Consider the following 18,560-nt stretch of genomic DNA (forward strand, 5'->3'; position numbering starts at 1 on the left):
TTGTTTATATTATTATCTACAATGATATTAAAGGGATAATTTGTTACTAATATTAATTAAAAGAAAATGTTATTGTTGTTTGACAGATTTTATATTTGTTCATAATGTATTTTTTGCTGACATATATTATATTAAACCAATATTACTTAATTTTATATTGACCGAAATTAGATATAATAAACCCATTTTTTAAAAGTTATAAATTAAATTAATATTGAGATTTAACTTTTTGTACAATTAAACAAACATGTATTGTTAAACACATCATATCATGTGGGTACATTAGAGCTGAAGCATTTTATATATTGCATCTCCCAAGAAAAATAGTCTCTTGCAAAAGACTAATGTATTAAAGTGTAATTATTATGGCACGTATTACACACTAAAGTATGATGAACATTCTTACATCAACTAGAAAATCTAAATGTAGGATCTTTTACTTAAAAACATAACTATAGAAGATGAAGAGTCTATTTGGCCTCACTGTTACACATGCATGGATTCAATTTGATGATAAGTTCATTAACTATAATTATAACTAATTTAATACAACCTTTTCATTATCTCATCTAGATACCTCTTCACATTGTTCTTACTCTACCATATTATCAATTTCATACAACTCTCATTTCTGTGAAGAGTAGTAACCAAAACAATGGAAAATCTTCAATCAGACATTATCAGTTTGATCTTTTCTTACATTATTATCCAGACAGATGATTTCAGCAGTTTTGCAAGACTGTTAATGGCTTGGCTAAATCGGAAAACCTCTTTGAGAATCAAAGAAGTGTTGGACAAGATGGATTGGGAGACACTGTATCAGTTACATCAGAATCCATTCGAGGTTACACGTGATCATTTTTCATGGTTTCATAGCTTTTGCAGTTCGTAACAATGTTGATCAAGCGATGCTCTATAACTCAGTTCATAATCTATTTATGAGGTAAAATGTTGATCACCATCTCGCAATGTTGGCTCATATATCAGGTAATCATTTCCCATCTTTGTTCGGCTATGTTTTCTTTAAAGATATATTTAGAGTCCTTGAAAGAAGTCAGACCTTCCAGGAGATGTTTGAATTGCTCAATAGAACTGACATGAGGTCGAAGCTGATAGAAATTTTTAGGTTGTTTGAAGAGATGTATACTTACATTACAAACATAGACTATCTTTTTCCTGTATATAAGTTTTGCCCAAATGCACAAAATTTAGACCCAATGTACCATCTAGATGGTCATCCTTATAGAGAAGAATTATGGCTATCCCTCTGCGATAGGACTGTTGAGCCTGACTTTAATGTGATGGTGAAGTATACAACAAAAGTTTGAATATGTCTCATCTGTGGAACACTAAGTGTGAGCATTGTGCTACTCAACTCATCCTGTACAGGATTCTCCTAAGTAGTTTCACTGATTAAGCTTCTTAAAGATTCTCCTACATTGTATGTGTTTTAAAGTACAACGCAAGGACATGTTATGATTTTTTGTCATTTTGAACTACTGTTGTGATTTTTCAAGGCCTATTGTAGGAGCATTGTACAACTGACTTATTACATTTCAATTTACATGTTTTATTAGTTCTATTATTAATCATATATGATAAGAGAAGTAGTTAATAAACAAGTATACCAATGTTAAAGGCACCTTATTCTTTCTTAGTATTACCATATGATGAGAATTCATGACGTAAGCAATTTAATACCATCTCACTCTCCTTAAATTTGCAAATGTAAAATATTTTCAAGACTAACTACATATTTTAGTATAATGTATAGTTTGTAAAATTGTAATCATGTCAATGTTCAATTCTCCTCATATATTTTTGCATGATAGCCTTTATAGCAACCATTCATTTAGTATATAGTTATTAAACTTAGGCCTCATGTTCCACAAAAATTTGATAACAAGCTGCTCAGAGTAATTATCAAGAACTTCCACCATGTCATACAATTATACTTATGTCTTACCTCATCCGGAGTTGTGTTGTCCAATTTTGTTGACAAGTTCCAATATACTGCCCATAGGTCTACCTTTTTTCGATAAATCCTAACATATCCCCCGCTGCTAGCCTTCTCCAATCTCAAATGATGAGAAAATATATTAACTTGATCAAGAATGCATGTGTTCATTACTCTGAAATATCCACAAAATTTAGTAAACCCTGAATTCAGCCAATTTTTTAGTCCAAAATCATTTTCAGTTTTGGAGCTCAAGTAGCTGAAATGGACCTTGAATGGTTGCATCAATATGACTTTTTGGATCAAACATTACAATTGAGGCATGCCATCTTCTTACAATTTTCATATTTGCTTTGGTTGGATGCACTCTTCTTATATATCCTTATCAAAATCATGGAAGTCTGAGTCTGGGACTTATATTGGTACTGACTCAGCTTTATTGAGCGCTTGCTGTTGAAGCGGCCTCTATTTGATTATACCGATTTATGATAGTTAATCCTTCATTTTATATATTTTGATTACTACACTTCATATTATAGTAGCACTTTATTAATCCTCAACTTGATCATCAACATTATGTTTTGTCATCACAGTACAATTTAGGCATTGACATTATGCACTATTGGAGTTCTTATAATCGTCATTTGCTTAAGGTAGAAATTGTATAAACGAAGATAAGACTCGCATTGATTTTATGTTTTAATGAAAACAATAGGTTATTGTAGTTTTATTTTAAAATACCGATTAATCCACACATTGATTAAGATTTTAATCCATCAATAGGTTCTTGTAGTTTTTTTTGAAATAAACGATCTTATGTTTTTTGTTCCATGTTTAATATATTTTATATGTTCATTAATATAATTAAGAGTTCACCATCTCAGAATACGATATACCAATTAGTTTCATTTATATAACGATTGACATTTAAAAAATTGTCGGATAACAAGTTTGCGTAGCGCGAGTAAAAGTTCCTAATTAAGTTGAATACATGACGAACCACTTATGAACATATTTATTTCATAATTTAAACAAGTTTTTAGCTTAAATGACTGGGTTGTATATTGAAATTTAAATGACATTGATTCAGTTATCCTTTGATAACTATAATTTTTTTATACAATTTGTAAAATAAGGATAAAATTGTACATTTATATTGAATAAGTATATATGTGTTTTTATGTCTATCATAATTTTTTTTGTTAATATTATAAGTAGGACAATTTACACGTTATAACACAATAATTTAGTAGTAATGCTAGAACTCCCAAATTGGGTAACAACAATTTTTTTAAATGATATGGCACAAGTGGCCTGACAGTATGGACTATTTTAATTTATGCTTTTAGCATAAATATATGAGGGTTCATCTTTTCTAATTGTATCGTAAAAAATGTCACCTAACATTTAAGAATCATTTTTGGATCAAATTTAGGCATCCTAACATGTTTCATTATTTACATTTGTTAATTATAACACAATGCTCATTTACTGGTAGATAATTTTGTAGAGTTCTAATATAAAACTAGTTAAAAATATTATCTTTATGCTTTTTAAGAAATTATCACAAATACTAAATTTTGAAGTTTTTTTTGCAATTTTATTATTTTCTAAAAGTATTTACGACGGTGCAACTAAAATCAATGCAAATAATTTTTTTAGTTGCATTCGAGATTACATCTAATTGCAGAAACTTATCGAGATTGCATCTAGTTGAATCAAAACTATATTATTGCAAAAAAAAAATTAAAAATAGTATTTATCAAATAAAATTTTGCAAAAATCTTTTGAACATTTTTGAAAAATACCCAAGGTTAAAAATATTTTTGCAAAAATACTATTATTTTTTTAAAAAAATTTGCAAAATATATTTTTTTTGCAAAAATACTATTTTTCATTTTTTTTGCAAAAATACGATTTTTTGCAATTTGATTCAACTAGACGCAACTTTTGATAAATTTCAGTAACTCTATGCAATCTCATGCAACAAAAAAAATCGATTCAACTAATTGCAGAGTTGCATGTCTGTTTGATTTTATTTGATTCTCTATTTTTGTAAAAAAAATTCAGAAAATAGTAAAATCGCAAAATAATTTTAAAAAAGTTAGTATATTTTGGTAATTTCTCAAATCTTTTTCGTTTTGCTTTAATTTCTTTCATTTTTGTGGGCTGGTTTTTTCCCCTAAATTATGGGCTTCTAAGAAGTGCACAACCCAGGTTGGGCCCCTTCTGAAAGTCTTCATCATTTTGTTTTGGTCGAAGTTTAAACACAGTAAAAACACAAACTACTCTTCTGCCCAGCACAGTTAGGTCGCCTTCTTGAGCTTTCAAATCATTCATGCCCCTTCGAGCTTTTGATTCTGAGGTGACATTCTACTTAACATGTTACATTTTAGTCTTGTATAAATTTCTCAATACAAGCATTTCATGCTTTATTAAATCTTTAAGTTCATTATTTGGATACATAATTAAGTTTTTTTTTTGTAATTTTTATGTTGTGTATTGCAATTTAGTGATGCCCTTTTATGCAGTTTTTTATTTATTTGAGTCATAGAACACTGTTTAATGGATTTCCGGCGAGTTTTTAGTTTGACTACAAACTGTTTGATTGCTGTTCTCTGAGAAAAAATTATGTTAGAACTCTGGAAAGTTGTTGCTTTATGCAAGTTTGACCGCAGTTTGTCGGTTTTCGTCGTTTTCGATTGGAACACTGGAAATAAAATATATGTTGAATTGTTGAAATGTTTTGTTGCCATAGTAATGTAAATGAGAATACTTGTAATTCTAGGAGTTTTAGTGTTACTTTGTTAGATCATTCACTTCCTGCCGCTTCATTACCCTAGCTTGTTCATTTATTCTTGAAAATGAGGTATTAAACTTGAGTTGATTTTACATAAGGTGACAGACTTATGTCTATTTGTAAACATGTTAACTATGTACTCCATCCATTCCTTTTTGTTTGAGGTTTTAGAAAAAGTTTCACAAACCAAGGAGGCTCATCAGCACATTACAATCACATTAAATTTAGTATCCTTTTACTATCAGACCCCTGCTATTTAAACATCATGCAGAAAGAGAAGTTACTAAGATGGGATATTTACCGGAAACTAAGTTGCTAAATGTGCTTTGAAAACACAACACGTCTAACAAATGGGAATTTTGGTCACAAGTCTAAAACATCCAACAATAAGGAACGGAGGGAGTATATTTTGACGCTGGCTCAAGTCTTTGTATCTCAGCAACATTTTGAAAAGAAATTTTTTTTAGCCTGAATTAGGCATCTAAATGTCCATATCCATGTCTAAGTGTCAAGTGTCCGACATAGGTATGGGGTACCCGAGGCAAAATGATGAGTCCTTGTAACAGATGCTAAAGGTCAGGAATTTAAAAAGTGCATTCTATTTGCCGTTTGAAGTCTATCTCAAAATACTTGCTGTTTATTATTGAAAAGATGGTCAACATTTACTATCTTAAGCATTTATGTTGGAATAATGACTATAAAACCGCTAAAAATGATACGTAAATGTAAGTATTACAGCTTCCCTCTTGTGTGATGTATTTATAACTTCTTGTAGCACATTATATCCTCATACATTATATACTAATTCTGCTAGGGTAAATTCACTTTTAATATAGGCGGATAAGAATATTTTTCAATATTTTACTGAAACCTTTTCATTTATAATGGTCACTTGTGTAGACCGGCCACAGCCAGTTATTTTGTGCAAAAATCACAGCAATTTTTGCAACTTGACAAAAGAGTGTTCATAACTCATAAGACAGCATCCAATCTTATCCTTCTTTATAACACATAACTGCCGGTATATGTTTGTAACTTCTATTTTAACTTATGATTTACTACCTTAAGCATTTTTGCTGGAGATGAGTGACTAAAAAGCTGCTAAAAATGACTTGTAATTTGTTTATGTTCCTCATGTATCCATAGCTTCTTGTACCAGTTTGTGCTCATACATTAATAGTTCTTCTAGGGAAAATTAACTTGTAAATATATGTGGACAAGAATAGTGTGCACATAGATAACTGTTATGGAGTATAATATTTTGCTGATTTTGTTTTTTTAAATATTAAGGTCACTTACCTAGAACAACTAGTTAATCTCTGCCAAAATCACACCACATTTTGCAACTTGACAAAAAGGAGTTCATAAGACACAAGGCAATCTTACTCTCTTTATTTTAGCATAAACGTAAACTCTTCTGTGCTGATTTCCATACGGGTCACCATATCTGAAAAGGTTTTAGTAATTTATAAAAAGTAAAAATTAAAAGATCGATAGTTTACAATTACCATCTCCAGGTACCAAAGTCTTTAATTGATGAAAGCAACAATTATTCATTAAAGTCAGTTGTGTAGTATTCATCAAGGCTGTTCTAGTTAAATGTCTTGATTTTATTCCGACACTATTTTTCTTCTTGCAGAGTTGATAAGAACTGAGTGTTAGCCTGTTAGGAAATGGCGGCAATTTTCAGGGCTCGCAAAGTTTCTTCAACCCTTTTCTGTAATTTACTTCGTACTCCAATGCGGTCGTTCAGCGCTTCTTCCGGTAATTTATATTACTCTGTATGCATTTAATGTGTTAATCTGCACATACTTGTTTGATCTTATCTGTACAAGATTACTGAATATGCTTAACATATTTGTTTCTAACTAAATTATATAAAAGAAAATTTTGTACGAGAGGAGCCCTCAACTGTTCCCATTCATGTATCTCAAACTTGTGTGTTATAAAAGTAAGCAGTCTTCAAACCTACACTTAGGATTAATAAAATATTATTAGTTGCCCACCGTGTTTATATGTAGTTGCAGATTGTCCATATTATACTGTGTGATCACATGCAATTGCATACATCAGTGTGATCTACCGCAATTTGAGTGGATATATATTGGAACATTTGCATCACTATATAGAATTAGAATAGCTGATTAGTATTGCCAACTAGTTACAAAACTTTCTGATTTATCATCAAGATTAACCAGACTGAGGACTAATCATCAAGATTAACCAGACCGACTAAATAAGACGATGATAGATGTATTACAACTGTAACTCGATTTGCATATAGTTTTTTGCTTCCTGAAATCTGTGATATTAGTAACAACTTTATACCTCTGGTGACACTGCAGATGCTATTGCTACAAAATCGCCTTCAAGTATCCCAATGTCCAATCATGCTGTATGTTCCCTTGTCTTGAGCACATCAACAATGCATGTTGGAACCAAGATCCACAACATCAGTGCAGGTACCTCACAGTCAGCTTTGACTAACCCAATATTCAGCCTTGACATAAGCTCACAATTCGGAAGTTGCATGCCTATTTCTATGATGCGAATCGGGACCCTTATCCACAACATCGAAATGAGACCTGGTGAAGGCGGGAAACTGGTGCGAGCAGCAGGCACTGCTGCGAAAATACTGAAGGAGCCGTCAGCATCTAAGTACTGTTTGATCAGATTGCCGTCAGGCAGAGAAAAATTAATTGATACAAGTTGTCGTGCAACAATAGGGACTGTATCAAACCCTGAACATGGGACGAAGAGACTGAGAAAGGCTGGTCACAGTCGATGGCTTGGGAGGAGGCCAGTGGTGAGAGGAGTGGCCATGAACCCTGTAGACCATCCTCATGGGGGAGGGGAAGGCAAGAGTAAAAGCAGTGGTGGTCATGGAAAGGTTTCAAGAACTCCGTGGGGAAAGCCTACTAAAAGTGGTTACAAGACCGGGCCTCTTAAAAGAAGGAAATAGTTCAGGTTTTCTGGGGGTATCTTTCAAGTACCCGGATAACTTTTGAGAATAAAACTAGTAATTTAGTTTTGCTTTCACTTTTTAACTAGATTATTAATTTATTTGCTATGTATGTTGTTATTCTGGGAATAAAATTGTGATTTAACTGTGATTTCCTGTAGCTACAAAAGTTTGAGTGTTTAACCATCTGGATTTACAGTTGAAACTCAATATCTGGACCGACATCTGAAAAAATCAATCAGTTTCACTTAAAACTGGTGCAATGTCACTGGCCGGGTGGAGCATCTTTAGAAGCTATTCAGCTTCAAATTGTAGCGATGAACATGCTTATTGGGGCTTCTACTATCTATCTGTGTTGGTCAATAAAGCTTACCGCTAAAGAGTGCAACAGTTTTTGCTTCGGACTTCACTTGAATTACTCTTTTCAGCTCATGCATTTAGTGTTTGAATTCGGATAGTATTATTATATAATTATAAAATTAAATTGCGGGGAAAAATAGAATGTTAAGTTTCTTGAAATTTCAAATTTCAAGTCGAAGTTAAAAATTTATATATCTTCATAATCCATCCTCTTAAAAGAAGAATCATCCACCAAAACACAAAATATATTTCCCGCCAGCAAAACCTAAAAGAAGCCCTCCAAAACCAACGACGCCGTTTAAATCCAGTGCAAGTCTATTACAAGAACGACACCGTTACACTCCATTCTTAGCAATAACTCAAATTTCCAAAATTACCCCGTACATTTAACTACATTCCCGCATTGACCTTCTTCTACAAACTTCCACAAAACCCAAATATACTCAACACAAGGCCAATCTCGTCATTTTAGCCCGTACCATACCCGTAAATAAGCCCAAAACAAAGCCCATACCCAAACCACCCGCAGTATATAAACAAAATCCCAGAGCATTCGTACTCATACCAGTTCATTCTATTTTCCCCCTTCGGGCTCTCATTTTTATGTGTTTCTTTTTCTCTCATCTCTCTCGTCTCTCTCTAAAATCTCTCCCAATTTCATCAATCTCTCTCTCTTTCTCGCTTCTAATCAATGAGTTTCAACTCTTTTTCACCGCAATTCTTCTTCAATTTCATCGTTTTCTGCTCTAATTAGTCTCGATTTCGTTGTTTTCCGTAGTGTTAAAAGCCCCAATTGCGTTCTCTTTAGCTTATTTCACGTCGTATATCGTTTTAGAACCCTAATTAGCTTCTGGAAATCGCTAATTTTGATTCGAGGAATACTCTGTCACACTACAAATGTAAGTTTTTCTCTTGATTTTTCGCTTTGTTATGATGCCCTTTTAGGTTCCTTGACTTGTCGAAACCCTAATTTTGCGAAAATTAATTAAAATTTTGATTTTTTCCTAAAAAAATTAAATTTGTGAATTTTATTTTTTTGAGGAATTGAAGTGATTTTTAGGGCTGTATTTACTTGTCTTAACTATTTGGAACTCTAATTCTGCCCCCTTTTTAATTTTTGATCCCTTTCCAATTTTTGATTGAATTAAAGCTTTACACGCATTCACTCAAACACATGTATATGTATGTTAATATGTATATGAAGTGTGTCGAACTATTAATATTTGAAGGAGATATTGAAGTTTAATTGTTTAGTATGCTTATAGTATGTTGTCGATACCCTGTTGATAATTTTTTGAAATAATTGTTTTTCGATGTGCCGAACTTATATGATGTGTAACTGATGGTATATGTGTTTAAGTGGTTGGTAATGTTTACGGAATGTGTATTTCTAATGGCCTTGATGTTGAGGAACAAGATGTGACCCTTAAGCTTGTAATTTTAGGTGGTGTTGTTTTGATGGTACATAGGGAATTACATACTGATTATTGTATATATTGTGTGTTGCAGTCTTTGAATATTTGGACTGGTAGAGCAAGTATTGTACAATGAGCGAAAAGAATAGCAATGGTGCTGCAGGGGCTTATGCTATCAATCTTGATATCTTTAGAAAGAGATTGAAGATGCTGTATTCACATTGGAATGAACACAAGGATGATATGTGGGGTTCTTCTGAAGTTTTGACTGTAGCTACTCCTCCACCATCAGATGATTTGCGATATTTGAAGTCATCTGCGTTGAATATTTGGTTGTTTGGATATGAGTTTCCGGATACAATTATGGTGTTCATGAAGAAGCAGATTCATTTCTTGTGTAGCCAGAAGAAGGCATCTTTACTTGGAGTTGTGAAAGGAGCTGCAAAGGAGGCTGTGAGTGCTGAAGTTGTGGTGCATGTGAAGGCCAAGAATGATGATGGAGGTGCACTGATGGATAGTATATTCCGAGCTGTAAAGGCCAAGTCTGGCTCAGATGGTGATGCTCCTGTAGTTGGACACATAGCGAAAGAGGCTCCCGAAGGAAACCTACTGGAGAAATGGACTGAGAAGCTACAGGGTGAGAATTTTATGGTCACTGATATATCAAATGGGTTCTCAGATTTGTTTGCGATAAAGGATATTGCTGAGATTACAAATGTAAAAAAAGCTGCATATCTGACTTCAGCAGTAATGAAACTTTATGTAGTGCCAAAGCTGGAACAGGTCATTGATGAGGAGAAAAAGGTTTCACATTCATCATTAATGGATGATACAGAAAAGGCGATTGTTGAACCTGCCAAGATAAAGGTGAAGCTTAAAGCAGAAAATGTTGATATCTGCTATCCTCCAATATTTCAAAGTGGAGGTGAATTTGATCTCAGACCAAGTGCAACAAGCAATGATCATAACCTCTTCTATGAATCTACGAGTGTGATCTTGTGCGCAATTGGGTCTCGTTACAGTAGTTACTGCTCTAATGTTGCCAGGACTTTTCTAATAGATGCAAACCCATTACAGAGTAAAGCCTATGGAGTCCTCCTTAAAGCACAAGAAGCAGCCATCAATGCTTTGAAACCAGGGAGAACAGCTAGTGCTTCATATCAAGCAGCCCTTTCCATAGTCGAGAAGGAGGCACCTGAATTGGCTGCAAACTTGACTAGAACAGCGGGAACTGGAATTGGCCTCGAGTTTCGTGAGTCTGGCCTTAACCTCAATGCAAAGAACGATAGAATACTGAAATCAGGAATGGTGTTCAACGTGTCACTTGGTTTCCAGAATTTGCAGACAGGCACCAAACATCCGAAGACCCAAAACATTTCAATGCTGCTTGCCGATACTGTAGTTATTGGTGAAAGCGGTCCTGAAGTTTTGACTTCTATGAGCTCTAAAGCAGCGAAGGATGTGTTATACTCATTGGGTGATGAGGAGGATGAAGAAGAAGAGAAGGAACGGCCGAAGGCTAAATCGGAAGCAAATGGTGCCGACCCTAATTCCTTTAAGACCTCACTCAGGTCTTTAAATCAAGAAAGCACAAAGGAGGAGCTTCGGAGGCAGCATCAAGCAGAGCTTGCTCGCCAAAAGAACGAAGAAACAGCTAGAAGGCTTACTGGTGGAGACTCCGGGACAGTAGATAGCCGTGGTTCTGTGAAATCCTCTGGTGATATTATTGCCTACAAGAATGTTAATGATCTGCCTCCTTCAAGGGGCCTAGTCATTCAAATAGATCAGAAGAATGAGGCCATCCTACTGCCTATCTATGGTAGCTTGGTTCCTTTTCATGTTGCGACAGTCAAAAGTGTTACAAGCCAACAGGATACAAGTCGTACATGCTATATACGAATCATATTCAACGTACCTGGTACTCCTTTTAATCCACATGATTCCAACACTTTGAAATTTCAGGGATCCATATATGTCAAGGAACTTTCTTTTCGATCAAGGGACCCGAGGCACAGTAGTGAAGTGGTACAACTTATTAAAACTCTGCGCAGACAAGTTGCTTCTCGGGAATCAGAAAGAGCTGAGAGAGCTACTTTAGTCAGCCAAGAAAAACTTCAAGTCGCAGGCGCAAAATTCAAGCCAATAAGGTTGTCTGATCTGTGGATCCGTCCTGTATTTGGTGGCCGTGCACGAAAGCTTTCAGGTTCACTTGAAGCACACACGAATGGATTTCGATATTCAACATCACGGGCTGAAGAGCGTGTGGATGTCATGTATGCCAACATCAAACATGCATTTTTCCAGCCAGCTGAGAAGGAAATGATCACTCTACTTCACTTTCATCTGCACAACCACATTATGGTGGGAAACAAGAAAACAAAAGATGTTCAATTTTATTGTGAAGTGATGGATGCCACACAGACAATAGGAGGTGGGAAGAGATCTGCCTATGACCCTGATGAGATTGAGGAAGAACAGCGAGAGAGAGCTCGGAAAAATAAAATTAATTTGGACTTTCAGAACTTCGTGAACCGTGTTAATGATTTATGGGGGCAGCCTCAATTTAAATCACTGGTATTGGAGTTTGATCAGCCATTGAGAGAGCTTGGATTCCACGGGGTACCTCACAAATCCTCTGCCTTTATTGTTCCAACTTCTAGCTGCCTAGTTGAGCTAATTGAGACACCATTTGTGGTGATTTCATTGAGTGAGATTGAAATTGTCAATTTGGAAAGGGTTGGACTGGGACAGAAAAACTTTGACATGGCAATTGTTTTTAAGGACTTTAAGCGGGATGTCTTTCGTATTGATTCAATCCCTTCATCTTCACTGGATGGCATCAAGGAGTGGCTTGATACAACAGACATCAAGTACTATGAGAGCAGGCTAAATATGAACTGGAAAACAATATTGAAAACTATCACTGATGATCCACAGCAATTTATAGATGAGGGTGGCTGGGAATTTTTGAACTTAGAGGTTAGTGATTCGGATTCAGAGAAATCACAGGAGTCAGACCAGGGTTATGAGCCTTCTGATGTGCAATCTGACTCAGAGTCGGAGGAAGATGATAGTGACAGTGCATCATTGGTGGAGTCAGAGGAGGATGAGGAAGAGGAATCTGAAGAGGTATCAGAAGAGGAAGAAGGAAAAACGTGGGACGAGTTGGAGAAGGAAGCAACCAATGCAGACAGAGAAAGAGGAGCTGAATCAGACAGCGAGGAGGAGAGGAATAGAAGAAAGTCAAAAGCTCTCGGTAAATCCAGGGCACCTGAGAGGAGACCTTCTGGTGGCACAAGTTTCTCGAAGAGGGCCAGATTTAGGTGAACATGTAAGTTTTTCTAGTTTATTTTCCGAGCAAGTCAATTGCTCTAGAACTAGTTTTTAAGTACTGATTTTGGATTCTTTGAACATTAAATTCCCTTTGATCTTAATTATGGCATATATCTACTTGTTATTGCAGAATTGTATGATGTTTTACAATATAATTAAAAGTCTCAATGTATGCTTTCTGTTCTTATTTATTTAACTAATTAATTAAGTTCTGAACTTTACAACACTCCCTTTGGAATTAGTACCTCATATGAATGTCATGATCACATGTAGATATATAGGGTAGACTAAAAAATGATTTCAAATCTTTAGCTGGTACAGTCTAAGATCGATGAGACTTCTCTAGTCACCTGGAGATTTAATCAATTTGTTGTCAGTAGATTCAAGTAATTAATGAGTGTAGTGTTTTTAGTCATTTAAAATCATTTTTTCAAGGAATTTAACAATGTCTTTTCTGTCGACTGGCAGGTGTCAGCAATTGCAAAATTAGGATTGAAGAGCAGAATAGGAAGTAGGAGAATAGCTGTTTGGATGATGGTGTTCTTTGCATATCACGAGGCAAGGAAGGGTAGTTTCGTTGTAGTTCTTGGAAGAGGTCTTATCTCAACAAGATGAATTGAAGGGGCTGCATGGACTAGTAGAGCTTGTAGCTAGAGGTAGTTTTTATTTAAGGTTTTTTTAGTGTGTCAATGTATGTGGTAACTAAGCAGGAAAGTGCTTTAGCAGAACATGTTTACGATACTGTTTTATGAGTATTATGCCCTGTTTCATGAATAGATGCGGACTAGGTGTTCTATCTTACGGTTGTCTTCTATTCCTAAATGCGAACTTGGTGCTCTAGTTATATCATACACTTGTCTTGTAGCTCTCGATCAACTGATGCTTCGTACTAATAAGCTGTGCTAAATTTTGGTCTCATGCTTTAATTTTTTATAAAATGTGTTTAGATTCTGGAATAGGTTAATCAATGTTCTCCATGCAGGTCATATCTTTTAGTACAACTGTGTCGTGTAAATTTATGAATTAACTTGTGCGTATGTCATATATTTCCATTTGTGCTGGTCTTATTTCTCGAATTAAATATCAAATTTTGTTTACGTTTGTGCAGTAATTTCCGTCTCAGAGTGCATAATGGTTTAAACTTAGCTATGTATTTATGCATTTAGATTGGGGGTTTATTACATGATTAATTTGTGTGCCCGGTTTTAAACCCAAACGGTGGTGTTTAGACAGTAATTTAGTGTCATGATTCGTATATGTCCGGTAAACGGGAATTAGAATCTTAAATGTTTTATTTATATTAGTAATGGAATGTGAACCCCATTCCTACTTATATTGCATTCTCGTTCTCATTAATTCCTATATTCATACCTTTCAATTTTCGTTCTCACGATAGATCGAAATTTACTTAAATATTGTGACAATTAATTCCCTTTATTAGCGGTTCTTACAAAATCTTCACAGGTTTTTACATCTGATGACCGGATGAATGAAAAACTCAAAAGATTTGAGTAACACTACATTCACATAAGAAATTAGCATTTATATATTTATACTTAATTCTATACTTAAAAATGGTAAATACGGTAAATAAATGTAAGTTTAGATACAATTTTATTAACTCTAAAAAAAAGATACAATTTTATTATCATCTATACATCTATACTTAGGATCAAGTAAGTAAAATGTTTTGTTATTTTGCAATTTGCATGTAAGTTTATCATTTTATTATAGTTGGATTTTTTTTTACTTTGCTCTGAAATAAATTAATAAATTATTAGTGACAACTATCATTGTGTAATTTAGAATCATGTAATTCAAATATTTTTTTATAACATATTTGTTGTTATTTTGCAACAATCGGAGAAAGAGTTTTATTTAACAAAAAAAAGTAACTCATTAATTTTAAATTAAAGGATACGTATTATAGCACCACACACCACTGTTACTTTTAAGATACGTTAAATATTATTCTCCCATTCAATTCACCGCATGTTTTGTTTTAATACTGCACACGTATTTTAAGGTAAATATAAAGTTTGTTAGGAATAAGCATAAATTCTGATGATAAACAAAACTATATTTGCAAAATTATGTTAAGACGAAATGTAACACCCAACTGCTAGCCATTCTAAGGGATAGTAACTGAAGGAGCAAATGATGCGGCCATTGTAACATTTTGTATGAGATCTCAATAAACAAATAACAATGCATTTATTCACTCGGATTTCATGTTGACTCAATGGATAATCTAGAATAGGATGACTAAGTGTAAATATTCGTTGCCTTGTAATTCAGATTAAGTAGTGAAGTGAATCTTTGACTGCTAAATGAAGAGAAATATCAACTTCTACATACATAAGCCTATAAACTGCTAATCAAATGACTATCAATGGCTAAGGGAAGCTGTAGTAGAATGACCTCCAATGGCTAAAGAGTTCTACGGCTAACGGCTATTAATGGCTAATGCAGATAATAGCTACTGATAGTGACATGATAGTGGTCAAAACCTAGGACTGTCAAAGCACATTAGCTGATAGGTATCTCAGAAAAGAAGATGAGAAGCCCAGACAAAGTTTGCATGTGATCTTGGATTCAAATGAAGAAAAATATTTCATTTCTGTGCATGGCAATTTGGAGAGATATTCAAGGCTGTATATCATGATAATATTTATCATCATTTGTCAAGTATCACAGGAAAGATAATGAAGAAGTAACCTTGGTGGACCTCGAAAACTGCAATATGTTTAGTTTAGTAAGCTTTGTAATGGTATATAAACTAGGTAGTAGCAGTGTTTCACTTAAGGAATATGTTCTTCATTTTCACAGAGTTTTAGAGAGATATCATCTTCTGAGTGAAACACTGAAAATCCGCAGCTGTGAGATTACATTTGTAATTGTAACAGATTATTTCTTCGAAATAAAACCTGAGGTGGTAAGTCGAAAAGCAACCCACCTGAAATTATTAACATATGTGTTCATCTTTCCTTTCCCATGCACAAATTAACTTGAAAATTTTAATTTGTATTCAACCCCCTTTTACAAAACCTAGTTGATTGTTAGTGAATAATAATTGGTATCGGAGCAAGCCTTCAACATACAGAAGGTTTAAAGATATTGACTTAAAGACCACTCAATCATCCATGGTTAAGAAGGAGGTAGAAAAGCCCATATTCCAGTCCTGAGCAAAGAATTTCTCAGTTTATCCCTTATGGCTAAACATAATGAGTCAGAGGAACCCTCAAGCAACAATCAGGTAATTATAGCTGATCTCTCTAAGTTGTAAGGGTGAATGTCAAGAAAATATCCATAATATGAAATCTGAATTATACAACTTGCATATCACTCTGAAGTCTCTTATAAGGAAAAACATCAGAATTAAAAATTCTAATTCTGAGTTATATGAAAGGAACAACTTTTTAGAGATGCAGCTGCTTGAATATGAAAATGTTAAGATAAATTACCAAGCTGCAAATGATGAACTGCTGAGGATATTAAAGAAGGAAGAAATTCTTAAGAGACAATTAAATCTTAAAAAAGAAGTAATTTCTAAATGGAAAGAAATCTAGGGATGTAGCGAATACATTCACAGATCTTGAAAGTATGAAAATTTTATGTGAAGATACTTGGAATATGGAAAAATCGAAATTTGAACAAGACGTCTCTACTGATAACTATTAATCTACAAATGATTTTCATGCAATAAAGAAAGAAAAATCAAAAGATGAAAATTTTCGCCGGAAGAAAGTATCTGTACTAGCATACTGGACACAATAGTTGAAATGCTGAACCGGTGAACAAGATCTCTTTAAGAAGAGAATGCAACAAAACCAAGAGAGTTGAGCAGAGTAACATAGGATACTTATCCAACAGAAGATTAAAGAAAGAACTTAAATCTCAGCTTGATTAAGTAGAAGGAACAACATGAATGGAAAAGTAGAGATTAACAAGCTTAATATTGGGTAATGTGTTTTAAACAATTTTAAGGGCTTTTTAAAATTTCAAGAATGGTGAACAAAGTAATCTATTTGTAGAGATAATGTATTTTAACAGAATAATTAAAACATGCATATGAACACAATTATCTTTCAAAATTCACTTAATTTTATATTAAAATCAAGCTAGTGTTTGCTACAAATTTATGGGTTACACAGCATGCAACAACATGTACTAAACCCTACTTTTGGATAATCAAATCTTTCTATTTATGTCTTAGTGTATCTATGTAAATCGTGCATGCCTGTGACTTTACTTTTCCAGTTAATCTTGGCCTTTGATATTGTACTCTTCAAACTGCTTTTGTAGACTTTTCAAATCAGTGATTGATTTGTTTGTTGATTGATAATCTTGGATATTAAACTAATATGCATTCTGTACTTGAGTTTTACTTCGAGATCTCCAGTTAGTCATATAGAGAACTCGACATCTCGATAAGCATAATGACTTATCGAGATCTCTAATAGCTCTATAGTTGATTGACTTATTGAAGTCTCTGAGTTCTCTATAAGAGAATTTGGCTTGTCGAGATCTCTCATCTTCATGTCTTCACTGTGGCTTATCGATATCTTTGAGTTCTCTAGTGACAAATTGACTTATCGATATCTCAGGGATCTCTAGTGATATTTTGACTTATCGATATCTCAAAGATCTCTAGTGATATTTTGACTTCTCGATATCTCAGAGTTCTCTAGTGAAAAAATGACTTGTCGATATCTCCAATCTTCATGTCTTCAGTTTGACTTGTCGATATCTCTGAGTTCTCTAGTGGTTTTTCTTGACTTCGCGATAAGTCATTCTGGAGTTCTCGAATGACTTCTCTATAACACTTAATCTGTGACTTGTAGACTTCCTGACTTAGAATGTTTTTCACAAAACAGATTTTTTCAACTCCAAGCTTCTTCACACTTTCTCTGAGGCATGATCTTCATGATCATCTTCCAGAGCTTATTCTTAGGCTTGAGACTGTTTACAGAAAAATACTTCAGTCTAGTCTATTTATATTTTTACAGACTTAAGTGTTATAATACAAAATGCAAACTTAGATTATCATACAACTTACTTAGGGTTGTCAATTTGTAGTCTTGTTGCAGTACAGGCATGTGTTGCACAACAATCTCCCCCAATTTGTGAGAAGATTGCTTATTACAAATTCATGCCTGTTAACAAGACTAATCCCAAGTTATAATGGAAAATTAGACTTATACATACAAATTGACACAAATACAACGCTTATACATTAGGTAATTTCCTGAGTTTAACAAATACATACATCAGATAAATGTCTCATCTCCTGTTTCTTCTCTAATGAGGTCCTTTAAATTTACAAGTATTTCCAGTTCCTCAATGATTGGTGTTCCTCTTAAAGCTTCCACAAGTTTAAGTTTGTCATGTATTGAATAGTTACTCAGTAAATCAATCCTAAATCTTGAGGATGTGCCAGCTTTGACATTTAAAAATTTCCCATCTTTGGTAACTCTGCTCATCCCTTTTGCCTTGAGATCTTCAGATCTTTGAATGTACATTTCTATTTCTCATCATAATTTCTCTTCCTCTCTTCATATTCATCCTTGTTTCTTGCTCTTCTTTCTTCCCTTTCTAACAACCATTCAGCTAAAACAGATCTCCATGCCCTGGTTGCAGTATCCTTATCTTTCAGTAAGCTTATCACTCTCTTGATTTCTGTGGGTGAAAAGGTGTCCATTAACTTGCTGCCAAGAAATGTGAAGGACCCAT

The 18,560-nt window shown here is 34.1% G+C and overlaps 2 protein-coding genes across 2 annotated transcripts; both read left to right on the forward strand.

The window, feature by feature from the left end:
• Window positions 1-4,164: 4,164 nt before the first annotated feature.
• On the forward strand, window positions 4,165-7,870 carry LOC141663550 (large ribosomal subunit protein uL2my, C-terminal part-like). Its single transcript, XM_074469325.1, has 3 exons — window positions 4,165-4,322; window positions 6,397-6,521; window positions 7,103-7,870. Exons 2-3 carry the CDS (start codon window positions 6,431-6,433, stop codon window positions 7,717-7,719), a joined length of 708 nt encoding a protein of 235 aa, XP_074325426.1. The 5' UTR covers window positions 4,165-4,322; window positions 6,397-6,430; the 3' UTR covers window positions 7,720-7,870.
• A 776-nt stretch (window positions 7,871-8,646) lies between these two features.
• LOC141664089 (FACT complex subunit SPT16-like) lies at window positions 8,647-13,778 on the forward strand. Its single transcript, XM_074469974.1, has 3 exons — window positions 8,647-8,978; window positions 9,589-12,825; window positions 13,296-13,778. The coding sequence occupies exon 2, from the start codon at window positions 9,627-9,629 to the stop codon at window positions 12,819-12,821; it is 3,195 nt and encodes a 1,064-aa protein (XP_074326075.1). The 5' UTR covers window positions 8,647-8,978; window positions 9,589-9,626; the 3' UTR covers window positions 12,822-12,825; window positions 13,296-13,778.
• The last annotated feature ends 4,782 nt before the right edge of the window (window positions 13,779-18,560 follow it).

This window comes from Apium graveolens, chromosome 6, assembly GCF_009905375.1.
Source record: "Apium graveolens cultivar Ventura chromosome 6, ASM990537v1, whole genome shotgun sequence".
In the NCBI taxonomy this organism is placed as follows: Eukaryota; Viridiplantae; Streptophyta; class Magnoliopsida; order Apiales; family Apiaceae; genus Apium; species Apium graveolens.